A 27,743-nucleotide genomic window follows, 5' to 3' on the forward strand; every position below is an offset into this window, starting at 1 on the left:
CTAGATTTACATATGTGCACCATGTGCAAGCCTTGTAACAGAGGACCAGAAGAGGATCTTGGATCTCTTACATCCAGAGTGACAGATGGGTTCTAGGAAGTAAGGTGGGTCCTCTGTAGATCTGCAAATGCTGTTAGCCACTGAGCCATCTCTCCACTGCTCCCTAGGCTGCTTACAATGTCATCAAACCAATGGAATCTGGATGAAGAGTCCTAATAAATGGTATGACTTTGATTAGTTCCCTACGATCAACAGTTTGCTCTATGAGTAACACTTTGAAGGCCCAGAATATTCTGGGAAACAGAAAATGGGACGTCTCCTCATCCCTCCTTTTATCAAGCAGCTACAACTGCCTGATACCCATTAGTGTTGTTCACTTGTCTTATACTACCCTCACAGGGCTGGGGGAGGTTTGATTAATTGCCACTGAAAGATGCCTACTGACAACGCTTCTGTGACTGAGGAAAAATGTGAGTCAGGCCTTGGCTAGTGAGGACAGATCAGAAGTGAACTGAATTGCGTCCCATGTTAGTCTACATAGATGCGAAGATCACCCTATGTTCGAGTATGTGGGCGCACACATGTGTACACATGTAGTAAGAGTGTGCAAGTGCTCACACTCATGCCATAGCATGCATGTGGAGTTCAGAGACCAACTTGGGGAATTAAATCTCTTTCTGCTGCATGGGTTCCACAGAGTGAACAAGCCAGACATCGGGCTTGCCTAAAGCTCCTTCACCAACTGAGCTGTATGATTTGGACAGCTTCTATTTTTAAAATCTTGTTTCAAAGTTATCTTGTTAATAAAACCATCCTGAAATTAATCTGTGATACCTCATATCATGCTAGGACCTGAAATGAAAGGAAGCCCAGTGTAAAGAGTGGGCTGTGCCACCACTTGAACATTCTAGAAAGTCATTTCTAGTTTTGTTCTGTCTCAGAGCCAAACATCACCCTCATCCTTCTCAGTGAACACAGTCCCTTCCATTTATCTCCAGTAGAATAAATTTTCTGAGGGTCTGGGGTCTGATTTCTAGTAAGTTCTCCAAATTTGTAGAAATAAGGTAGCCATCCAGTGGCCATAAAAAACTGGGATTACTTGACAGGGGAGCTGGAAATGAAAATGGACGGGGTCTGAGAGAAGGATGAAGCCAAGACAAGGTTCTGATCAAGTCTCCAAGTTTAATTCTGAAGCTCCACTTTATAGAGGGAAGACCACAATGCCATACTGTCCACATGTCCTGGTCATCTGAGTCAACCCTATAGCAATGAAATGACAGATTTCATAGCCAAATGGTTTGTACATCTAGCCATAAGTTTTGTTTCAGAGATAGGTTCTCTTGAAGGAAACTGGCTAGCATGGAACTAGCTCTGTAGACCAGGCTTGTCTCAGAACTCAGATCTTCCATCTGCCTCTGACTCCCTCTGTCAGGATTAAAGGTGTGTACCACCAAATTTGGCCACTTCAAGGATTAGCAACACTGAAATACCAGCCTTTGCTTGCAAATAGACCTTTATTATCATTGAGTAAGATGACACACAATCACTCAGTTTTCAAGAGCAGATGTTCAAGGTATATGCCATCAGATAGCAGGGGGCAGGACTGTTTGTCATGACTCCAATTATGCTCACATCGTCACATAGTGCTTTGTTAATGAAGCTGCAAATGGGGGGGGGGGGGGGGAACCAAGAAGTCAATAGTCAAATGGGAGTGAGGTTTATGAACTGAAAATTAAAGGACTGTATTTTCATCACAGTCCTGAGTCTGTTTAAAACTTTTAAATACTTTTTTTGTTTGGGGCTGGAGAGATGGCTCAGTGTTTTCTAGCACTGACTGCTCTTCCAGAGATCCCTAGTTCATATCCCAGCAACCACATATTGGCTCAAAACCAGGTGTAATGGCATCTGATGCCCTTTTCTGGTGTGTCTGAAGACATCTGTAGTGTACTCATATACATAGAATAATCAAAAATGTACTTAGTTGTCATGTGTGTAGGTGTCCGTGTGTGTGTGTGTGTGTGTGTGTGTATGTGTGTGTGTGTGTGCTTGAATATGTGTGTGCCTGTGTGTACCTACCTGAGTTGGTATGTGCCTATGTGTGCATGCCTCTGCGTGCATATGTGACTACACACATGTGTGCCTGTATGCCTGCATACATGGGTATGTGGCTTGTACGTGTGTGTGTTCACAAATGCATGTGTATGCTCCTATGAACTGAGTTATTAGATAATAGCTTGTGGGAATCAGTTCTCTCCTTTCACTAAGCATGTTCCAAAGACTGAACTTGTCAGGCTTGGTGGCAATTGCCTTAACCGCTGAGCTATCTCAGGTTAATTTTGAGTAAACGCACACATTGGCAAAGGACTACTGTCATCCATAGCATGAGTTCCAATGCCAGCCTTCTGCAATAGACCTCTGCCCCATTTCTCAATTCTCAGTTGTTCAGTACATTACCTAGCTTAAGACCAGAGAGAGCAGCCAGGAGTAAAGCCACAGACCTATAAGTCACTTCAACTTAGGAGCTAAGGCCAGGGAATGGATAGAGTTTGAGGGAGTTTGAGGTTAGTCTAGGCTACATAGAGTGACCTGTCTCAGAAAAACCCAAATATTTAATTCATAAATTTATTTCAAAACTGAATTCTGTTCCCTTTGCTAAACTTGGTCCACTCAGAGTGAATATAGCAGAGCATCCCCTCTGCAGTAGGGCCGTGAGAAGTTGGGGCTCATGTCAGTCATTCTGTTCTTCACTACTGAGATAAACCTCTAATAGATCACTCAGGAGCTCATAAGTGTAAGGCCTGCCCTGGGCAATGACACAGCCTCTGCCCATGGCCTTGCAGACTCTAGCCAAACCTGACATCCACACCCCTATTCTGCTTTGAACTGAGATGGTATAAATGGCACCCCTACCTCTCTCTACCTGGCATGTGGCAGACACAGCAAAACTCCCTTAAATTTTGGGGTAAAGTTCTTTATCAGAGTTTATCCTTTACATGTGGAAGACCGAGGATTCACTCCCCCAGGACAGAAAGACAAAGTACCTTCCCCAAACTAGTAAGTCGACAGAGAGTCAAAAGCAGGTCAAGACCAAATACATTAAGTTCCAACCATTTACACTAGATTCAACAAGAAAAAGTTTCTAATAATTAAAGAAGAAATGTGAAATCAGAGGGACATTCCACCTGATCATCTATAGACTGAAAGACCCCAATGACAGGGGATGTTTCAGCACATCATAGAAGCCAGAGGACATTGTAGAGCCCTTTCCAAATCCTGAAGGAGAAGAAACTAATACCAATTTAAAAACCTGAGACTGAGTGAAAGGGGAAAAGTTCAGGATTAAAGGCAAGCCCTGGATGCATAAACTTTTAGGCTAGCCTTAACTACATAGCAAGCTTGAGGCCAGACTTGGGGTGTACAAGATGTCTCAAAACAACATACATGTATATGCTCACACACACACATACACTTTGCATAGCCAAGGCCTTCTTGAGCAAAATAACAAAACTGAAGCTATCACAGTATCAGATTTTAAAATATGTCACAGCAAGCTGTTGTGATCAAAACAGAAGGAATGATGCTGCCTTCAAACACACGCATCAGAACCTCAGAGAAGAACCTGAACTTTTATGGTTTGTTGATTTTTTTTTTAAGGATAAGGAATAGGGTCTGCAATTGATGATGTTAGTACCATTGAAAAGCCAACACATTCTTATGCTTCCCACCACTCAATAATTCAATAATCAACTCATAACACATTGAAGAAAACACTAGATTTTAGACTGGAAAATCACTAAGAGAGAATCTGTAGAAAAAGCTCCATGACTCCATCTAGGCAGGAGTTCTTGACTAGGGATTCCCAGGTACCAGCAACCAAAACAAGAATTTACAAATGGGACTGAATCAAACTACAAAGTCTCTCCACAGCATAGTGACAGAAACAAACAACACACCAAAATGTACCAAACAACAACAACACCAAAAACAACAAACAAACAAACAAGTGGATGAAGATAATGCCAACAGAGTGTGGAGAAAAAATTGAAATACGGTTTCAATTTCATAGCCCAGATTAGCATTAAATTTGAAAGTAGCATAGGCTACCCTCAAACTTGAGATAATTCTCCTGCCTTAGTTTCCTGCATGCTGGAATTATAGCTCTGATCCACTATGTTCAGAGGGAGAAATATCTTCAAGTCATACACATAATATAAATAATAATGGTAAATTTTCATGTGCTGTTGACCTTTTTTAAAAAGGGACTCTGGGCAAACACCTTTAGTCCCAGCACTCTGGAGGCAGAGACAGGTAGATATCCAGGTGGAGATAAAGGCCAGCCTATTTCCAAGATGCAGAGTTTACACAGAGAAATCCTGTATCAGATAGAGGACTAATATCCAATATATATAAAGAACTCAAGAAGGTGGACTCCAGAAAATCAAATAACCCCATTAAAAAATGGGGCTCAACAAAGAATTCTCACCTGAGGAATACCGAATGGCTGAGAAACACCTTAAAAAATGTTCAACATCCTTAATCATCAGAGAAATGTAAATCAAAACAACCCTGAGATTCCATCTCACACCAGTCAGAATGGCTAAGATCAAAAATTCAGGTGACAGCAGATGCTGGCGAGGATGTGGAGACAGAGGAACACTCCTCCATTGTTGGTGGGATTGCAAGCTTGTACAACCACTCTGGAAATCAGTCTGGTGGTTCCTCAGAAAACTGGACATAGTACTACCGGAGGATTCAACAATACTTCTCCTGGGCATATATCCAGAAGATGTCCCAACCGGTAAGAAGGACACATGCTCCACTATGTTCATAGCAGCCTTATTTATAATAGTCAGAAGCTGGAAAGAACCCAGATGCCCCTCATCAGAGGAATGGATACCAAAAATGTGGTACATTTACACAATAGAGTACTACTCAGCTATTAAAAAGAATGAATTTATGAAATTCCTAGGCAACTGGTTGGACCTAGAGGGCATCTTCCTGAGTGAGGTAACACAATCACAAAAGAACTCAAATGATATGTACTCACTAATAAGTGGATATTATCCCAGAAACTTAGTATACCCGAGATATAAGAGACAATTTGTAAAACACATGAAACTGAAGAAGAACGAAGACCAAAGTGTGGACACTTTGCCCCTTCTTAGAATTGGGAACAAAACACCCATGGAAGGAGTTACAGAGACAAAGTTTGGAGCTGAGACAAAAGGATGGACCATCTAGAGACTGCCATATCCAGGGATCCATCCCATAATTAGCCTCCAAACAATGACACCATTGCATACACTAGCAAGATTTTGCTGAAAGGACCCTGATATAGCTGTCTCTTGTGAGACTAGGCCGGGGCCTAGCAAACACAGAAGTAGATGCTCACAGTCAGCTATTGGATGGATCACAGGGCCCCCAATGGAGGAGATAGAGAAAGTACCCAAGGAGCTATAGAGATCTGCAACCCTGTAGGTGCAACAACATTATGAACTAACCAGTACCCCGGAGCTCTTGACTCTAGCTGCATATGTATCAAAAGATGGCTAGTAGGCCATCACTGGAAAGAGAGGCCCATTGGGCATGCAATCTTTATATGCCCCAGTACAGGGGAATGCCAGGGCCAAAAGAATGGGAATGGGTGGGTAGGGAAGTGGGGGGGGAGGGTATGGGGGACTTTTGGGATAGCATTGGAAATGTAATTGAGGAAAATACGTAATAAAAAAAAAATTCAAAAAAAAAAAAAAAAAGAGGGGGACACTTTTTTTTTTTTTTTTTTTGACATGGGTTAAAGGTGTTTTCCAAACTGGCAATCAACTTTCAGTTCAGCAGCCTGGGTGCAGGGTTTGGGGACTGTACCACCACACCATGACCACTGAAAATAACTTGGATGAAGGCAAGTAAAAACCAAAGGAAGTTAGCTAAATGAAGATGAGACAGATCACTGATGAAGGAACCCAAGAGGGGGCTACACTCAGGAGAACCCATCCTGCCATTAAAGACAAGATTTGAGGAAACAGTCCCCGCTCCTTCTACAATGGGCCTGAGACTGTTGACAGAACTGTATGTGCTGAGTTCCCAGAAGTAGCAATACTTTCTTTCCCTTCCTCCCTTCTTTCCTAATACAGAACCTTGCATTATAACCCTGGCTGTCCTGGGACTCACTATGTAGACCAGGCTGGCTTCGAACTGACAAGATAACAACTTGGCAGCCTCCTGACTGCTGGGATTAAAGGTGTGTATTATGCTTAGCCAGTTCCTGTTTGTTTGTATGTTTGTTTGTGTGGTTTTGAAATGAACCCAATCTGGCCAACAAACTTGCTAAATAGCAGAAGATGACCTTGAACTTCTAGATCTTGACTCTACTACTTAAAAATTAGACATTTATAGCACAATGTCTGTTCTGTGTGATGCTGGAGATCATAAATTTAGTCCTATCTTTTCACAAAAAGTTCTTCTCTCTTTTAAAAATGCATTTTTATATAGAACTTTTTAATATGTTTAACACTGTTTTCAATACATTTGTATGAAGGTTTCTGTCAGATGTCCTGGAACTGGAGTTACAGACAGTGTGAGCTGCCATGTGGATGCTGGGCATTGAACCCAAGTCTTCCAGAAGAGCAGCCAGTGCTTTTAACTGCTGAGCCAACTCTCCAGCACCAAAAATGTTTTAAAAATTAATGTCCAGTTTAAGTCAAGAAGCAGAGCTTACCTGGACGGGGGCAGATAACTCCTGTTTTGCAGTCGATAACACTTCCTGAGCAGCGGGCTTCTCTCCTCCCAAGCATACACATCCAAAGAGCCATTGTTACAGATGACAATGACATGAACAGGATCCTTCAAGAACAGCCAAGTGATAGTAGACTGGAGTCAATGTCACATAAAAAGACAGGGAGAGGGCCTAGGAGATGGCTCATCAGGTAAAGGCACTTGCTGAGCAAACCTGGTGCTCTGAGCCAATGTAAAGGGAAAAAGAAAGAGACTAACACCAGGAAGTCAGCCTGTGACCTCTTCAAGTTCTCACGCACAGACAAATGGATATGTGCACACCCCAACAGTATGAAGTTTTAAAAATGTAAATCTATTTTTAAAAAAAAAACCCCACTGGAGGGAAAATATTCCAAACATACCACACAGAGTCTCACGATCATTTCTGGACAGTACTGAAATGTCTGCAGACAGAGACCATTTATGTTGAAGAGCAAGAGAGAGGATCCAGTTGAACAAACAAACACGTCCTTATCACTGACTCCAAAGCATTCTGGTGTCCCCTCATAGTCTGCCAATGAGAAGCTGGCTGTCAAATGTCCTGTACCAAACAAACAGAAATTTAATCATTTAAGTAAGAGCAATATCCTTAATGCTTACTGAAAAACATATCCCTCCTTCCATGGCATGCTAGTCTGAACAAGACAATGAAAACAGGCCATTGATCTGTCAAGTTCATGTCCTGTGAAGTCCATGTCCTTGTACACGGAAAGGCAGGCTTATGACACACTGAAAGTGTGGACAGTCAGTAGCTCACACATTGGAAAAGCAACTGTACTGGGAAAGGAGAGTAGAACTCAGTCCCTAGTTCATGACCGAAAGGGAAACATGTCTCCCCGAAAAAACTGTAGATTGCTACTGTAGTAGCGATCAAAGAAGCACAAGTTCACATCTGGCCAAGGAGCCTCCTGCTCCCTTTACAAAAACATCATGTGGAGTATCATCATACGGTGATCCACAATCAGGTACAGTCCAGTGGATCTCCAAGTTTGAGGACAGTCTAGTCTACAGAACAAATTCCAGGTTAGCCATGGATACCCAGAGAAACCCTGTCTTCAAAGACTAAAAATGCAAAACAATGACAAGCATTTATAGCTTACTCTGAGCACTTGTGGGAGACGCGGGAGAAATGGGGATTTCTTTTAAAAATTGTTTTTACATTATTATGTTTGTGTAGATATTCTTGCCAGAAGCACACATGTGAGGGTCATGGGACAACTTGAGGGATTTGGATCTCTCCTCCATAGTGTGGTACTGAACTAGGTTAACATGCTTGGTTGGTAAGTGTCTCTATCCTCTAAGCCAGTGCTTCTCAACCTTACCAGTGCTTCCTACTGAACTGTAATACAGTTCTCATGTGGCAGTGTGGGGAGGGGGATCTGCCCTCTATGGCAATAGAGGTACTTTCATTGCTACTTCATAATGGTAATTTTGGTGTTAAGATTCGTGACTTAAGTATTTTTGAAGACAGAAATTTGCCATAGGGTTCACAACCCATAGGTAGAGAACCACTGCCATAAACATAGAGTTCTTTATTTCTTGTCATTTGGGGTTTTTATTTTTGAGACAAGGTCTCACTATGCATCCCTGGCTAACCTGGTACTCACTGCATAGTTCAGGCTGGCCTGGAACCTGGAGAATTCGGATTGTTTCTCCTCCTGAATGTTGGGATTTAAGGTGCGCACTACAAATTCGTGGCCCTTTATTTTATTTTTTTAACTTTATCAGTGTGTGTGTATATGTATGTATGTACACATCTGTGTGGGCATATGTATGCATGTGCACATGCTAAACCATCTTTGCAGCTCCATCTGTTTTGTTTGTGAGACAGCAGCCTCTATGAAGTTTTCCTGACTCAGTCTCCTAATATTGGGCACATGCCATCATGTCTGGCTTGAGAATTTTCTAAGGTTTACCTTGAACAGTTACTTTGTTCCCGATCTCTTCCAGCTTCATATCAAATATGCCAAATTTTGTGGGGCTTGGGGGTATATTTCTGGACATCAAGGTTATCCTGTCTTCCCTTCTTGGGGTCCAGAAGGCTCTTTTGCATAAGGAAAATTCGAGAATGGTAGACACTGGGTCAGAGAATTCTGATGGCCTCAGTAAGCTGTTCATGTAAAACACCTGCAGAGTATTGCCCAGTGGAATCAATGAAGAGTAAATCTCTGCAACCTGGCACAAGCACACTCAAAGACAAGGGGCTTTCAAAATAAACCCAGGAGTGGCTGCCTGTGTTCTTCACTCAGGACAGGGTGGAGCAGTCGTTGCTCCCACTCAGGGTTAGAATAACTCACCTTCTTCCAGTCCCTCCCATCATATTTAGAGACAGAATGGACTCCCTGACCCAGGTCAAAGGGCACCTCAGTTATCCTACCTCAATGGATACATCTGGCAGAGCTTGGTTAAGTACATTTTCCCTGTGCAGAGGACTAGTCCAGGGCTCTTCTGGACTCTTTTTTTTTTTTAATGAGGCATTAAGACTGTCATACTGTAACCAAGGCTGCTTTGAATGTATATCGATGTATAAAACTAAATAAATATGCATGGGCTCTCAGGAGTACTTGACCTGTGAACAGACCATTGCTCTCCCAGTACCTAACAACCAGGCACCAGAGAGCTGGCAGTTAAGAGAGAAGGCAGTATATAAAGCATTGGGTATGGTAGCACTTATCTGAAATGCATCAGCCACTGGTAAGCATGTCAGCCAATGATTGAAAATTGCTTTCTATCCAACAAAGGTGTCCAGGGACTGTTATTTCACCTGCTTTTATTCTTTGGCTGACCCACATTTCAAGGACACTTCACTATAATAGACATTTGCCATTGCGACTTGTCACGTGACTCCTACCAACACATTATTCTTTCCTGGCTGTAGGATGGCTTTTCTGATGATAGGGCTTAGGAGAGGGGGAGTGGTCTGCCCGGACCTCCCTGAGGACTGGAATTTCCCACTGTCTGCCACCTTCACCCTGGAGATGCTAGAACACACCTACCTTTGTCAAGACATGTGGGTGTTTCATAATCAGAAAGACCCATTTATTCTGAGGAGAGCAGTGGAGTTCATCAATACTGTATGGGAATACATTCACCTCGGAAATGAGGTGTAAGTCAGGAATCCTAAAGATGTAGAGGTTCCCCGAGATGTCACCTACCTGAAATCAGAGCAGCAGCACCAGGTCAGTGGGGAAAGGTTAAGCATGGAAGAAGCAGTGTTATCTGCTCTGAGATTCACCACTGTGTCTCCAAGTCCAGTAATGAGACCCAGAGCTGTGACCAGCCTGCCTTACAGAGTGTCTGTGCTGATCCCATGGAATAAGGCTCTCTAGATCTAAGGGATGACTCAGTAGGTAACTCTGTGTGTGTGTGTGTGTGTGTGTGTGTGTGTGTGTGTGTGTGTGAATGAGAGGGAGAGAGAGAGAGAGATGTTGGAGACCATACCGTAAGAAAGTAGGCCTTTCACAATTTCCCACCCTAACAAGCCGAATGGCCTTGTGTTAAGGAGCCGGTCATCACCCCCTCTTCCCTGTTCCCTTCCTGGCACCTGAGGCTGTAAAAAGCTGAATTATAGTCCCCTCTTCCTTATCTCTTCCTGACTCCCAAGACTTCTAAGGATTCGAGTTATGTGCTGAGCCCAGCCTGACACCCGGGACTGTTAAGGAGGGATCTACATTCTGGAGAGAAGACGCAGAGTGCCTCCCGCCACCTGCAGCCTGAATTCGGCCTTCATGTCCCCAGATGCTCACTTCTTTGTTAATTCCCCCTCAACTCCTCCCTATTCCCCTTGCTGTGTGCTTAAATCCTGGCGTTTCAGCCTAATAAACTGAGACCTTGACAGGAATTCCCTCCTTGGTCTCTGCTTCTCTTTCCCTTCCGCCCATTTCTCTTCTAGGTTTGCAGTCCCCCTCACACCCACGAATAACTGGGTCCTGCTGGATGGGTGAGAGAGAGAGAGAGAGAGAGAGAGAGAGAGAGAGAGAAAGAGAGAGGGAGAGAGAGAGAGAGAAAGAGAGAGAGAGAGGCACATACAGGCAAAATATTCTCACACAAAATAATTGTATTTCCCTTTCAGATTTTTTGAGAAAGGATTTCTCTGTAGCCCTGGCTATCCTGGAACTTACTCTGTAGACCAGGTTGTCCTCAGACTCAAGAGATTCTCATGCACCACCATGCCCTGGAGGATTTATTTTTAAAGAAAGTTTTGTAGGGCATGCTAGCATATGTCTTAAATCCCAATACTCAGAGGGCAAAGGCAGTCTGATATCTGTGAGTTAGACTACCCTAGTCTACCCAGTGAGTTCTAGGCCAGCCAGGATTAAATATCCTGTCTTAAACATATGAGGTAGGGTATGTGTAAAGATTTTCCACCCTAAAACACTGTTCCCCAGGACTCACTGGGACATCAGCATTATCCATTTTTCTGTATATGTGACAAAATTCACATTTTTCTCTACTGTCTCTAACCAAATTCATGGATTCAGGAGTAATAAACATTTCAAAGACAAGAAGATACAAAATCACTTAGATAAAGTGTGTGTGTGTTCTTGTGCTTATTATTTGTATACTTAAGCATGTGTATGTAGATTATATATTGGGGCATACATGGAAACCAGAGAAGGCTGCCAGGTACCCTGTTAAATCACTCTTCTCCTGATTTCCCGAGAGAGTCTCTTATTGAACCTGGAGTTAATCTGTCTTGGCAATTAGCCATGTTGTCCCAGTGACCCTTTTGTTTTCATCCCCAACAACACTGGGGTTACAGGCACATCCCACTTTTTATGAGTGTCATGGATTTGAACTTGGATCTACACGCTTGCACAGCAAACACTGCTACCCATTGAGCCACCTCTCCCAAATCCCAGGAAAGAATTTTACTGTGTCAAAGGCTAAGTGATGGTCATGTTTATGGTATATTGTGATTGGCTCTCAGTGTTCCCAGAGACTCTAAGAAGGTAAGTTGAGATTTGACAATAATGGTACCTCAGATTGGCAAGTGTTTTGTTCTATATGACTATTCCAGATTTGGCGGGGGGTGGGGGAACATGTCACTTACCAAGACAATCGGGCCATCCTTTGTAATGACAGCTTTCAGTAATTGACAGGAAGAGACCATGCGCTTAGTTGCCAGAGCTTCGCTGTTGTGACAGTCCCACAGTTTGATAGTTGATCTTATATCTACAGTGACCACAATGTGCATCTCAGGGAGGGTAGTCATCAGCTCGATATAGAATTCCTGTACTGGGCTTTCCCAGGTCATAACACCCTGGAGAACAAGAGTATCATCATGTCTGAGCACCTCTAGTTCAACTGCTTTCACCCACCAGCTTTATTTGGAGGCCTCATCCAGACTGGAATCCCTTCTTACAAGAAAAGAATATGAAAGTTCTAAGCATCCCTCACTGGGCATGGTAGCACAGGCCTAGAATCCCAGCCCAGGGAGGCACAGGCAGGATGGTCACTAGCAGCTTTAGGCAAGTCTGGTCTTCAATGTCATGTTGCAGGCCAGTTGGGATTATATTACAAGATTATCTCAAAAAGAAAAAGAAACCCAGGGCTGCAGAAATGGCTCAGCGGTTAAGACCACCAGCTGTTTTTAATGAAAGGAGTTAGGGAATTGAACCAAAATACCCACTGTAGCTCACAACTGTCTGTAATTCCACTTCCAGGGGATCTGAATCCCTCACATGGAAATACATGCAGGCAGAATACCTATGTACATAAAAATAAAAAGAAACACAAAGAAGAAAATAAACATCTAGATTATTTGTGGCAGGAATGGACAGGAAAACATGACATATGCATTATGCTCAAAGGCAAGCACACACTCACTATACAGACCAGAGAGAAGAGCATGGCTGCCAAGATGGCTCAGCGGGGGAGGGCACCTGCCACTAAACCTGATGACAGGAGTTCAATCCCCAGGAACCACATGGAAGTGAAGAACCAACTCCCACAAACATGCATGAAGAACATTCAGCAGCCCCGTGCTCAGATCCAGTTCACCTTTTCCTAACAGTGCCAGCAGGGAGCATGGGCCTCTCATCAATTTTAGTGAGGCTAGGTGTGTTTTGGGTTTTTGTTTTGTTTTTTGTTTGGTTGGTTTTTGTTTTGTTTTTGTTTGGTTGGTTTTTTGTTTTTGTTTTGTTTTTGTTTGGTTGGTTTTTTGTTTTTGTTTTGTTTTTGTTTGGTTGGGTTTTGGTTTTTGAGACAGGGACACTCTATACTCTGGCTCCTGGAACTCTCTATATAAATGAAGCTGTCTTCAAATCCGCCTGCCTCTGCCTCCTAAGTACTGGATTTAAAGGCCTGGGCCACCAATTCTGTCAGTATTAAGTGTTACAACAAATGAAACAAACCTATTCGCAATGAATCAATTCCAAAACTGATTATTGTATCATCAATGCTTATACATTGCAAAAAAGAAAAAAAAAAAAAAACTGTCTGTCTCAAAAGTCAGAATGCACAAGAGAAAAAACTCTTGTACAAACCAGCAGGGACTGCACAGAGGTAATCTGGTGTCATAGCACTGAGACAAGCCAGGAGTAATGTCCTCAAGTGTTACCTCCTTCCAGCCTAGCAAAGCTGGCTGTGACCATCGCCACTTAGGCGGAGCCACCTGCTGGGCTGCTTCTCAGCACTCTCCTTTGATGTGTCACTACCTGCCTGAGGCCAAACCTGCCTGAGGCCAACCGGTTCTCTGAGATTTTCCTGAGTTAGCACCGAACTGTGATCTTCCTGAGTTCCCACTAAAAGGCTGATCTGTCTACTTCAAAGGAACTTCGCATAGCTAGGAATGGGTCTCCCCTCTTCTTTATAAAGCGTGTTTGCCAACATTAAAGTTGAGCTTTGATCAGAATTTTGTCTTAGCTCTATCTTTCTCACACTGCCTAGATTCCCTCTTTTCTTCCAGATTCCAAAATGCCTTCCAGGCTCAAACCCGGACATATGAGCCGCTGGCCGGCCTCAACACTCAAGAACCACAGGCATGGCCAGTCCTGTGTTCTTTCCCACTGGTGTTAGGACCCCCACCATCCCTCTCCCAGGGTATTACATGGACCCCTAGCACTCACAAAACCATAGAGAACAGAGATTATCTACCTATAGCTGTGCTGCAGCCAGGTCAACAATGCTACCACAACTGTAGCCCTGTTTCTTCCCCTAAGACACTCAGCCCAGGAAGGTCCCAGGAGATCTATGCTGAAGGCATCTGCATGGTATTGAAACAATGTCAGGAATGTAGATCAATGGAATAGAATTGATGACCCAGAAATGAACTCACATAACTACCATCACTTGGTCTTTGACAAAGGAGCTAAAACCTCAGTGGAAAAATAAGACAGATTTTCAACAAATGGTGCTGGTTCAACTGGCAATCAACATATAGAAGAATGCAAATTGATCCATTCTTAACTCCTTGTAGAAAGCTCAAGTCCAAGTGGATCAAGGACCTCTACATAAAGCCAGATACACTGAATCTAATAGAAAAGAAAGTGGGGAAAGTCTCGAACACTTAGGCACAGGGGAAAAGTTTTTGAACAGAACACCAATGTCTTATGCTCTATGATCAAGAATTGACAAATGGGACCTCATAAAATTGGAAAGCAATTGTAAGGCAAACAATACTGTTAATAGCATAAACTGGATCTTCGGCATGATCTCAACAGAGGGTCCCAAGTTCCCCAGAGAACTCTCCACACTGCAGGCACCCTAGCATACCCAGGACCTGGAGATCACTGGTGAGCAGAATGAAACATCTGTTCCAAAAAACCCAAAGGATCTTGTGCTAGAAGGAACAGTGACAAAGGACACCTGCCTTATCAGTGGCTGGGATTCTTTCTGGTCGACACCACCCCCACACCATCTTGGGCTCAATCTCAGCAGAGGGTCCCAAAGTCCCCAGAGGACTTTCCACGCTGCAGGCACCTTAGCACACCCAGGATCTTGAAATCAATGGTGAGTGAAACACAACATCTGTCCAAAAAACCCAGAGGGTCATATTCTAGCAGCAACAGGGTCAAAGGACAAAGAAAGGCCCTAGCACACCCAGAATCTTGGGAGGACTGAGACCAGTCTACTCAGAAGAGCACATGGGCAGCAGAATTGACAGATCTTCTAGGACAGGGTCCCTTTGAGCCTTCATCCTCAGCCCAAGAGACAGAGCTGAGACCCGGACCCCTGGGCACCTTCCCTGCTAGAGGAAAGTCGGCCTCCAGGGAGGGTTACTACCCCAGGAATCAGAAGATGGATCTGAGCTCTAGAGTTCTGTGCACCTTCCCTGCAAGAGGAGATCTTGCCTGCAGAGAGTGCTCTGACAACTGGGACCCAAGAAAGAGTTGGTCTCCCAGGAGTGTTGACAGAGGCTAAATAATCACAGGAAGAACAAGCTTCAGCCAGAGACACCTAGAACATCTAACACCAGAGATTACCAGATGGCAAAAGGCACACAAAAGAATCTTACTAACAGAAACCAAGGCCACTCAGCATCATCAGAACTCAGTCACCCACCACAGCGAGTCTGGGATACCCCAAAACACCCAAAAAGCAAGATTCAGGTTTAAAATCATATTTCATGATGCTGGTAGAGCATTTTAAGAAGGGCATTAATAACTCACTTAAAGAAATACAGAAGAACACTTTTAAGCAGGTAGAAGCCCTTAAACAGGAGGCACAAAAATCCCTCAAGGAATTACGGGAAAACACTGCTAAACAGTGAGAAGACCTTAAAAAGGAAACACACCCATTAAAAAATGGGGCTCAGAACTGAACAAAGAATTCTCACCTGAGGAATACCGAATGGCAGAGAAGCACCTGAAAAAATGTTCAACATCCTTAATCACCAGGGAAATGCAAATCAAAACAACCCTGAGATTCCACCTCACACCAGTCAGAATGGCTAAGATAAAAAATTCAGGTGACAGCAGATGCTGGCGAGGATGTGGAGAAAGAGGAACACTCCTCCATTGTTGGTGGGATTGAAAGCTTGTACAACCACTCTGGAAATCAGTCTGGCGGTTCCTCAGAAAATTGGACATAGTACTACCGGAGGATCCAGCAATACCTCTCCTGGGCATATATCCAGAAGATGTCCCAACCGGTAAAAAGGACACATGCTCCACTATGTTCATAGCAGCCTTATTTATAATAGCCAGAAGCTGGAAAGAACCCAGATGCCCCTCAACAGAGGAATGGATACAGAAATTATGGTACATTTACACAATGGAGTACTACTCAGCTATTAAAAAGAATGAATTTATGAAATTCCTAGCCAAATGGAGGGACCTGGAGGGCATCATCTTGAGTGAGGTAACACAATCACAAAGGAACTCACACAATATGTATTCACTGATAAGTGGATATTAGCCCAAAACTTAGGATACCCAAGATATAAGATACAATTTGATAAACGCATGAAACTCAAGAAGAACGAAGACCAAAGTGTGGACACTGTGCCCCTTCTTAGAATTGGGAACAAAACACCCATGGAAGGAGTTACACAGACAAAGTTTGGAGCTGTGATGAAAGGATGGACCATCTAGAGACTGCCATATCCAGGGATCCATCCCATAATCAGCTTCCAAACACTGACACCATTGCATACACTAGCAAGATTTTGCTGAAAGGACCCAGATATAGCTCTCTCTTGTGAAACTATGCCGGGGCCTAACAAACAGAAAAGTGGATGCTCACTGTCAGCTATTGGATGGATCACAGGGCTCCCAATGGAGAAGCTAGAGAAAGTACCCAAGGAGCTAAAGGGATCTGCAACCCTATAGTTGGAACAACATGATGAATTAACCAGTACCCCGGAGCTCTTGTCTCTAGCTGCATATGTATCAAAAGATGGCCTAGTAGGCCATCACTGGAAAGAGAGGCCCATTGGACTTGCAAACTTTATATGCCCCAATACAGGGGAATGCCAGGGCCAAAAGAATGGGAATGGGTGGGTAGGGAAGTTGGGGGGGGGTATGGGGGACTTTTGGGATAGCATTGGAAATGTAATTGAGGAAAATATGTAATAAAAAAAATATTCAAAAAAAAAGAGGAAACACACAAATCCCTTAACAAATTACAGGAAAACACAACCAAACAGGTGATGGAATTGAACAAAACTATCCAAGATCTAAAAATGAACATAGAAACAATGAAGAAAACCCAAATGGAGACAACTCTGGACATAGAAACCCTAGGAAAGAAATCAGGAACCATAATACAAGCATCAGCAAAGAATACAAGAGATGGAAGAGAGACTCTCAGGTGAAGAAGATTCCATAGAGAACATGGACACAACAATCAAAGAAAATACAAAATGCAAAAATATCCTAATCCAAAACATCCAGGAACTCCAGGACACAATGAGAAGGCCAACCTAAGGATATTAGGTGTAGATGAGAATGAAGATTTTCAACTTAAAGGGCCAGTAAATATCTTCAACAAAAATATAGAAGAAAACTTCCCTAACCAAAAGAAGTAGATGCCCATGAACATACCAGAAGACTACAGAACTCCAAATAGACTAGAACAGAAAAGAAATTCCCCCCAACACATAATAATCAGAACAGCAAATGCACTAAATAAAGATAGAATATTAAAAGCAGTAAGGGGAAAAGGTCAAGTAACATATAAAGGCAGGCCTATTAGGATTATACCAGACTTCTCACCAGAGACTATGAAGGCCAGAAGATCCTGGACAGAGGTTATACAGACCCTACGAGAACAAAAATGCCAGCACAGGCCAACAAAACTCTCAATTAACATAGATGAAGGAAGTAAAGTATTTCATGACAAAACCGAATTCACACATTATCTTTCCACAAATCCAGCCCTTCAAAGGATAATATAGGGAAAACACCAACACAGGGACAGAAATTAAGGCCTAGAAAAAGCAAGAGTGTAATCTTTCAACAAAACTAAAAGAAGACAGTCGCAAGAACAGAATCCCAACTCTAAAAACATGGAAAAAAACCAAATGGGTTTAGTGCAGAGTTCTATCAGACCTTCAAAGAAGACCTAATTCCAATTCTCCTCAAACTATTCCACAAAATAGAAACAGAAGGAACTCTACCCATTTCATTCTATGAAGCCACAATTACACTGATACCTAAACCACGTAAAAGACCCAACAATGATAGAGAACTTCAGACCAATTTCCCTTATGAATATCGATGCAACATACTCAATAAAATTCTCACAAACCAAATCCAAGAACACATCAAAACAATCATCTATCCTGACCAAGTAGGTTTCATCCCAGGGATGCAGGGATGGTTTAATATATGGAAATCCATCAACGCAATCCACTATATAAACAAACTCAAAGACAAAAACCACATGATCATCTCCTTAGATGCTGAGAAAGCATTTGACAAAATCCAACACCCATTCATGATGAAAGTCTTGGAAAGATCAGGAATTCAAGGCCCATACCTAAACATAATAAAAGCAATATACAGAAAGTCAGTAGTCAACATCAAACTAAATGGAGAGAAACTTGAAGCAATTCCAGTAAAATCAGGGACTAGACAAGGCTGTCCACTCTCCCCATACCTATTCAACATTGTACTCGAAGTTCTAGCCAGAGCAATTAGACAACAAAAGGAGGTCAAGGGGATAAAAATGAGAAAGGAAGAAGTCAAAATATCACTACTTGCAGATGATATGATAGTATATATAAGTGACTCTAAAAATTCCACCAGAGAACTCCTAAACCTGATAAACAGCTTCGGTGAAGTAGCTGGATATAAAATTAACTCAAACAAATCAATGGCCTTTCTCTACACAAAGGATAAACAGGCTGAGAAAGAAATTAGGGAAACAACACCCTTCACAATAGTCACAAATAATATAAAATACCTCAGTGTGACTCTAACTAAGGAAGTGAAAGATCTGTATGATAAGAACATCAAGTCTCTGAAGAAAGAAATTGAAGAAGATCTCAGAAGATGGAAAGATCTCTGATGCTCATGGATTGGCGGGATCAATGTAGTAAAAATGGCTATATTGCCGAAAGCAATCTACAGATTCAATGCAATCCCCATCAAAATTCCAACTCAACTCTTCAACAAATTAGAAAGGGCAATTTGCAAATTCATCTGGAATAACAAAAAAACCTAGGAGAGCAAAAATTCTTATCAATGATAAAAGAGCCTCTGGTGGAATCACCATCCCTGACCTGAAGCTGTACTCCAGAGCAATTGTAACAAAAATTGCATGGTACTGGTACATCGACAGACAGGTAGACCAATGGAATAGAATTGAAGACCTAGAAATGAACCCACACACCTATGGTCACTTGATCTTTGACAAGGGAGCTAAAACCATCCAGTGGAAAAAAGACAGCATTTTCAACAAATGGTGATGGCACAACTGGCTGTTATCATGTAGAAGAATGTGAATTGATCCATTTTTATCTCCTTGTACTAAGGTCAAGTCTAAGTGGATACTCCACATAAAACCAGAGACACTGAAACTTATAGAAGAGAAAGTGGGGAAAAGCCTCAAAGATATGAGCACAGGGGGAAAATTCCTGAACAGAATAGCAATGGCTTGTGCTGTAAGACCGAGAATTGACAAATGGAACCTCATAAAATTGCAAAGCTTCTGTAAGGCAAAAGACACTGCCAATAAGACAAAAAGGCCACCAACAGACTGGGAAAGAATCTTTACCAATCCTAAATCAGATAGGGGACTGATATCCAATATATATAAAGAACTCAAGAAGATGGACTCCAGAAAATCAAATAACCTTATTTAAAATTGGATACAGAGCTAAACAAAGAATTCTCAACTGAGGAATACCTAATGGCTGAGAAGCACCTGAAAAATGTTCAACATCCTTAATCATTAGGGAAATGAAAATCAAAACAACCCTGAGATTCCACCTCACACCAGTCAGAATGACTAAGATCAAAAATTCGGGTAACAGTAGATGCTGGCGAGGATGTGGAGAAAAAGAGACACTTCTCCATTGCTGGTAGGATTGCAAGCTGGTACAACCACTCTGGAAATCAGTCTGGCAGTTCCTCAGCAAATTAGACACAGTACTACCAGAGATCCAGCAATTCCTCTTCTGGGCATATACCCAGAAGATGTTCCAAATTGTAATAAGAACACATGCTCCACTGTATTCATCGCAGCCTTATTTATAATAGCCAGAAGCTTGAAAGAACCAAGATGTCCCTCAACAGAGGAATAGATACAGAAAATGTGGTACACATTTTACACAATGGAATACTACTCAACAATTAAAAACAATGAATTCATGAAATTCTTAGGCAATTGGATGCATCTGGCATATAACATCCTGAGTTAGGTAACCCAATCACAAAAGAACACACATGATATACACTCACTGATAAGCTGATATTAGACCAGAAACTTAGACTATTCAAGATACAATTTGCAAAACACATGAAACTCAAGAAGAAGGAAGACCAAAGTGTGGATACTTCTCTCCTTCTTAGAATGGGGAACAAAGTACCCATGGAGGGAATTACAGAGACAAAGTTCAGAGCTGAGATGGAAGACCATACAGAGACTGCCCCACCCAGGGATCCATCCCATATACAACCATCAAACCCAGACACTATTGCATATGCCAGAAAGATTTTGCTGACAGGACCCTGACATAGCTCTCTCTTATGAGGCTATGCCAATGCCTAGCAAAATCAGAAGTGGATGCTCACAGTTATCTATTGGATGGAACACAGGGCCCCTAATGGAGAAGCTAGAGAAAGTACCTAAGGAACTAAAGGGGTCTTTAACCCTATAGGAGGAAAAACAATATGAACTAACCAGTACCCCCCAGAGCTGTGTCTCTAGTTGCATATGTAGCAGAGGATTGCCTAGTTGGCCATCAGTGAGAAGAGAGGCCCTTGGTATTGTGAAGATCATATGCCCCAGTACAGGGTAATACCAGAGCCATGAAGCTGGAGAGGGTAGGGTGGGGAGCAGGGCGAGGAGAGAGTATAGGGGGCTTTGGGGGATAGCATTTGAAATGTAAATGAAGAAAATATCTAATAAAATGCTTTAAAAATAGCATAAACTGGCAACCAACAGATTGAGAAAACATCATTACTAATCATAGATCCAATAGAGGGCTAATATGCAATATATACAAAAACTCAAACAGACTCCAAAGAACCAAGTAACCCTATTTAAAAATGGGGAACATGGGGCCTGGCAAACACAGAAGTGGATGCTCACAGTCAGCTATTGGATGGATCACAGGGCCCCCAATAGAGGAGATAGAGAGAGTACCCAAGGAGCTGAGGGGATCTGCAACCCTATGAGTGGAACAACAATATGAACTAACCAGTGCCCCCCGAGCGCGTGTCTCTAGCTGCATATGTATCAAAGGATGGCCTGGTCGGCCATCAGTGGAAAGGGAGGCCCATTGGTCGTGCAGACTTTATGCCTCAGTGTAGGGGAACAACAGGGCCGGGAAGTGGGAGTGGGTGGGGAGGGTGTGAGGGACATTTGGGATAGCACTAGAAATGTGAATGAAGAAAGTACTTAATTTTAAAAAAGGGGGGAACAGAGCTAAATAGAGAATTCTCAACTGAGGAATCTGGAAGGGCTCAGAAACACCTAAAGAACTGATCAACATTCTTAGTCATAGGGAAATTCAAATCAAAATGACCTTGAGATTCCACCTCACACCAATCAGATTGGCTAAGATCAAAAACTCAGGTGACAGTAGTGCTGGTGAGTATGTGGAGAAAGAGGGACACTCCTCCATTACTGGTGGGATTACAAGCTGGAACAACCACTCTGGAAATCAGTCTGGTGGTTTTTCAGAAAATTGGACATAGTACCACCTGAGGACCCAGCTATACCACTCCTGGGTGTATATCCAGAAAATGCTCCAACATGTAAGAAGGACACATGCTCCACAGCCCAGATGTCCCTCAACAGAGAAATGGATACAGAAAATGTGGTATATTTACACAATGGATTATATTCTCAATCACTCTTAACTATAGAATTAATGTGTTTCTCATAGTAAACTATATAATCAACCATCATATTCACATGGTCAAATTTTAAAGTTTCTTTTAATTTGTCTTTTAAATGAAAAGTTAAAATATTTCTCATGCTGCCAATTATATATTTATGATATATATGTTATATATGTACATACATACTTATTATATATGTGTGTGTATGTGTGTGTTTATGTATGTGTGTATAAATATATATGTGTGTGTATATATATATATATATATATGTATATATATTCGGTCTCTCAGATAGAAGAAAATATCCCCTGTTGCTCCTTCTGATCCACAAACGGTTTTTGTCTTCCTTAATCTCATCTTAAAGAGTGTCAATGCTGTTAACAGATTAATCTATTTGTAAACTTAAAAGCTCCAGTATACCCAGTCAGTTCCACCTCTCATGGACCACACAGACTCCATCTAGATAAGTACACCTGCCAATCAATAGCCTAAGTTCCTACCTGTTAACTATTCCAGGGGCTGGGATTCCTCTCCTATTACCTGGTGTCTTAGTCAGGGTTTCTAACCCTGCACAAACATCATGACTAAGAAGCAAGTTGGGAAGGAAAAGGGTTTATTCAGTTTAAACTTTCCACATTGCTGTTGATCACCAAAGGATGTCAGGACTGGAACTCAGGCAGGTCAGGAAGCAGGAGCTGAGGAGGCCATGGAGGGATGTTCTTTACTGGATTACTCAGTCTGCTCTCTCATAGAAGCCAAGACTACCAGCCCAGGGATGGTCCCACCCACAAGGGGCCTTTCCCCCTTGATCACTAATTGAGAAAATGCTTTACAGCTGGATCTCATGGAGGCACTTCCTCAACTGAAGCTCCTTTTTCTGTGATAAAACCAGCTTGTGTCAAGTTGACACAAAACTATCGAGTACACCTGGGATTGGGACTCCTCTCACCCAAACCACCAATACCTAAGGGTTTCCAATGTATACCTGAGAACATTTCTTTTTCTCTAAAAAGCACTTGACTTTATTCTCTTCTTCAAATATACATAAGTGTTCCAGCACCTTGCTATGTCCAGGTGTTTACTCAAAATCTACCTCCAGGACAGCTCCAGAGAAGCAACCCACAGATGTGTCAGTGCCTGCTCTCACAGACACGGATGCTTCTACTGGACCTGCTCCTTCCTACCCACAGATGGTACCACAGATCCTGCACAGCAAGGAAACAAGAGACTCTCCTAAGACTAGACCAACACCCCATCCCCATTTTCTTAGTTTTTCCAGACATGTGGCCCCAAAGTCAGCAGGAAGCAACTAAAGATCACAATGACCCTATTCCTGATTCACCTTTGCCTCTTTCTAACTTCTCCTTTCTAAAATTAACCCAAAATGGAGGCATGTTAGCATTTCTTTAGAGCTCCAGCCAACAGTTACTGGGTAACAACCAGGTAGGCCTGGCTTGCTATAAACGGGGCTGTTTGACCCCTCCTCGCTCTCTGTCCCTTCTGTCTGATTCTTTTCTGTCCTTAACCCATTTTCCCTCTTTCTCCTTCTGCCTTCCCTCTCCCTCTCCACTTTTTGCTGACCTCCCTCTCCTCCCCTCTCTCCCGTTTTCCATTTCTCCCTCTCCAGCTTTCCCTTTCTCTACTCCTTTCTCAACTCTGCTTCACAGAACCTACATAAATTCTATTCTGCACTATACACATTGTTCCCCTCCTACCTCAGGGGAAGGGATGCCTCAGCATGGGCCTGCCCGCTGAGGCACACCTTCCACCTCACTATACTTTGCTCTATAAAATATATCCAAGTCTTTTTAAGAACACAACACAGTCTACTTCTTTCTCTGTCTACCCTAGACTCTTCTAGGTGTCTCTTGTCATTTTCTCATATGTATAATAAAAAAAACTTTATCATGTCATTGAGCAGTAAAGTCGACAGTTTCTTTGCTGTACCCACAACAAATAGCATGAAAAAAGATGAAAACATTTCCAGAAAAATCAGGAACAAGGCAAGTATATCCACATTTTCTACTCACAGTTATTGTGGTATTGTTTTAGCTAGAACAATAAAACAAGAGAAACAAACAAAAGGGAAGCCAATAGGAAAGAGAAGCCAGAGTTTCTCCATTTGCAGACACTATGAGCCTCTACTTTGAGACCCTATGACTCCTCTGGAAAACCCTGAGAACTGATAAACTCCCAGCAAATTGGCAGGCTACAGAAATAACATGGAAAAAAAAATCAGTGCCCTTCCCATGCAGTACTAAACAAAGTGAAGAAGGATGAGGGAAGCCTTCCCATTGACATCAGCCTGGACCACCACCCTGAAGGGGCCTGCTGGGCATGGTGTGCTCTTTTGATTACAGCAGGCCAAGTTAGCAGATCTCAGAATTCGAGGCCAGCCTGGTCTACAGAGTAAGTTTCCCTCAAGGCTCTTACAAAGTGAAACCCTGTTCCAAAGCAGAAAAACAACAACAAACAAACCCTGATGGTTCAGCAGTACAGAGCAATTAATGCTCTTGCAGAGGACCCTAGTTGGGTTTTCAAAGCCTACACATTATCTCACAGCCTCTGGCCTCTGCCAGCCAGCACCAACCATAAACTAACACAGGCACACACATATATATAATCAAAACTATATCTCAAAAAAAGAATACCTAGGAGTAAACCCGACCTTGTATGAGAACAAACTCTATGATGAAAACTTTGAAACACTGACAGGCCCTGCACAGGTGGCTTAGCAGAGGACCTGAGTTCAGTGCCCACAGGCCCAGTGCCAACAGCTTACAATCATCTGCAACTACAGTTTATAAGGGACCTGGCACCCTCTAGTGACCTCTACAGGCAGTAGAGATGGATTACACATACATATATGCACAGAAAACACTCATACATACAAAATAATTCATTCTAAAAATAGAAAAAAAAAGCAGGAAGAGGGAAAAATCAGGTGTGGTGTTGCAAAACTTTAATCCAAGCACATGGGAAACCAAGGTAAGTGGATCTGTATGGGGACTTCCGGGACAGCTAGGTCTGTACAGGGGAATCCTGTCTTATCATCAGCAACAACAAAAACATGAAATTAGAATTCAAAGGAGGGTAACTTTTGCTACTTGTCACCCAGACTCACCTCGTGAATATCCCAGGTAGAAATCCTGTTCATGGAAGTCACCATACAGACAGCAGACTTCCCTTGTCCATTTCTTGTTAAGCCATGTTTTGAGATATAATATGCATAAGCCCGAAATTCTGCAAGGAAACCCCAACAATATGTGGACACAAAACAGTTGAGGGACAACTCTGACTGAAGGAGGTATGTTTCCCTTCCCTCTGCCATGAAGAAGTCTTAGATAACAGCTGTGGAAAGGATGAAGAGAGAGGCAGCCAAGCACACTGCAGGCTGGTCATTGACTCAAATACATTCATTCTTTAGTCTGTTTCTATAGATATAAAATGGGTACTGGGGCCTGGGGCTGTAACTCCTGGGCAGAGTGCTCAGTTCTGTTCTTGGAGGCCTATAAACCATAAACTGGTACTCATTTGGAGGCAGAAGGATCCAAAGTTCAAGGTCATTGGTTTTTATTACATGAAGGGTTTGAGATCAGCATGTGGTACATGAGATCCAGTCTAAGAAAGAGAGGAAGAAGGAGACAAAGAGACAGACAGACAGAGAGCAGGGAGGAAGAGAGAGAGAGAGGTGGGGTGCGGAGGGGAAATCAGGTACAGAGATGTACAAGTCTCATGTAGGCAAGAAGCAGATCTTGAATTTGAGGCCAGGCTAGGCTACAGATCAAGTTCCAGGCTTGCCACATCTATATGGTTAGACCTTATCTCAAAAGAAACACAAAAGATAAAATTCATGCCTTCAGGAGAATGGATCCATAAAATTGTCTTCTGACACACGAACACTGTGCCATGTACACACCTCACATACACAGACACTAAAAATAATAAATGTAAAAAATTTCAAAGCATCTCTCCATCAGAAAACTGTTCTGAGGGAGTTTTTTGAAAAAGTTAAATACTAAAGACTATTTGGTAATTTCCCCAGTAAATTCTCTCTAAACTCTGGGAAGGGTATGAAGCCTTCAGGTAAAGGGGACAATAGATTTGGTTTTAAGATGTTGAGAGGGCTGGTGAGATGGCTCAGTGGGTAAGAGCACCCGACTGCTCTTCTGAAGGTCCAGAGTTCAAATCCCAGCAACCACATGGTGGCTCACAACCATCCGTAACGAGATCTGGCGCCCTCTTCTGGAGTGTCTGAAGGCAGCTACAGTGTACTTACATATAATAAATAAATCTTTTAAAAAAAAAAAAAAAAAAAAGATGTTGAGAAACCACTCGGCAGATCACAGATTGGTTCTGTAACTAGACTAGCACAGCAGGACCATCCCATTAAACTGCAATACCCTTCCTCTTATCAAATGAGAATGTAGGACTGCACAGACTGGGAAAAACCAAGTGGGTATCTCTTCTAGAGTACCCAAGCTCATACCAAACTCCACAGGAATTTCCTTGTAAGTGAAATCTTCTGGCTTTGCCCGGGTCTTGGCGTGTTCTTGCCATGTTCGGTAAATGAAGAACTGCTTCCATGTCTCTTTGCCGTGGAGCTGTAGGGTGACCATGTCACAGAAAAACCATCTCTTCTGACACAACTTCCTGCAATGCACAGTTGCATTCTCATTAGGCTGACCCCAGTCACCTCACCTTAGAGCCATGGTTACAGTGAGCAAACTTTTATTCACTAACCATCCTCACGCAGCAGAGGTCCAGGCCCAGAATCAGAAGGCCTCTTCTTCCCTCTCAGCCCCATCTTGTCCCCTCTTCCCATCCCACCCTGCCCCTCTCCTTACCTCCACAGGACATCACTGCTTGCAAGTTCATTCCAGTTCTATGGAAGAGAAAAGAATCCTTAAACCAACAACTGCCTCCCTCTCCTGCTCTCAATTTGTTCTGGGCAGGGCCTACACAGGTTAATCAAACAGTCCTAGCTCTGCAGGCTGAGCCAGCCTGGGTAGCCCTACCCCAGCAAAGACAAGTCACCTTGTGAGGGCTCAGAGGAAGGAGGGCCAGGCTCAAAGATCTGACAAGGAATATCAAGGATGTCACATATTAGCAACACATCTCTGCAGGGCAGCCTGTTCCATTCATTTAGCAGAATTTTGTTATCACTGTTACTGTTCTGAGATAGGTTGTCTAGTCGCCTTGACCGCTTTTAAATTCTTGTGGTTGAGTTTGACCCAAGCTCCTGATCATCTTGCTTCCACCTCAAAAGTGCTTTAATTACCGACCTGTGTCACCACTCCTACCTCAATGAACCATATTTGAGGTCTTCAGAGTGGATAATACCAATCCATGAACCTTAGATATACCCGTTTGCTATTCTGAAGGATGGAGGTCCTGTTGGTCAAGAGAAGCGGCTTAGTCCCTGAGACACTAATGTGTCAGAGCTTAGTAGACAGGTCTGAATAAGTTAATTTTAAGGAGGGAGGGAAGGAAGGAAGGAAGGAAGGAAGGAAGGAAGGAAGGAAGGAAGGAAGGAAGGAAGCCAGGGTGTGAGAGTGTGTCACTGGGGTAGCCAAGACTCCAAGACTGAATGGGAAAGGTCAAAGGGGCCTCATGTAGAATGCACCGAATGGAGGAGTTCAGCCAAGGAGCTTTTACCTTGTTCACTTGGGCAACCTGAAGCAAACTGTAGGCATCCAGATAGGAGAAGATTTCCATCATCGGCAAACTAGGTAAATTGGTCTCCATCTTATGTGGCCTAAGTCCACACCAACTCTTCTTTCTCATCCCAAGCTTGCTCTGATTTTAAAGGCTTGGCCAAAGATTTCACAGGATTGCCAACCACAGGTCATCAGGCTTTGGTTGGAGCAAGCTGCACCTGTGTAGACTCTCAGCCTGTCCCCCTGCCCCCTCTCACTGGAACCAGATGCACTCAGCTGAGAGCGCTCACACCTAAACTCACTCCACAGTGATTTTCATTGCGTAGATGAGCTCAACAACCCCTTCCTGGCACTC

At 42.9% G+C, this 27,743-nt stretch overlaps 1 protein-coding gene across 1 annotated transcript; it reads right to left on the reverse strand.

Moving 5' to 3' along the window:
• Nucleotides 1-1,547: 1,547 nt before the first annotated feature.
• LOC110301892 (F-box/WD repeat-containing protein 15-like) lies at nucleotides 1,548-27,476 on the reverse strand. The gene is given in 11 exon segments (XM_021172596.2): nucleotides 1,548-1,568; nucleotides 1,570-1,660; nucleotides 6,716-6,840; nucleotides 7,134-7,312; nucleotides 8,688-8,898; nucleotides 9,768-9,926; nucleotides 11,825-12,034; nucleotides 24,853-24,971; nucleotides 26,218-26,381; nucleotides 26,576-26,613; nucleotides 27,387-27,476. Coding segments are annotated over 11 exon segments (1,407 nt in total).
• Nucleotides 27,477-27,743: the final 267 nt, after the last annotated feature.

Source organism: Mus caroli, unplaced genomic scaffold (assembly GCF_978045245.1).
Source record: "Mus caroli unplaced genomic scaffold, Mus_caroli_1 scaffold_11, whole genome shotgun sequence".
In the NCBI taxonomy this organism is placed as follows: Eukaryota; Metazoa; Chordata; class Mammalia; order Rodentia; family Muridae; genus Mus; species Mus caroli.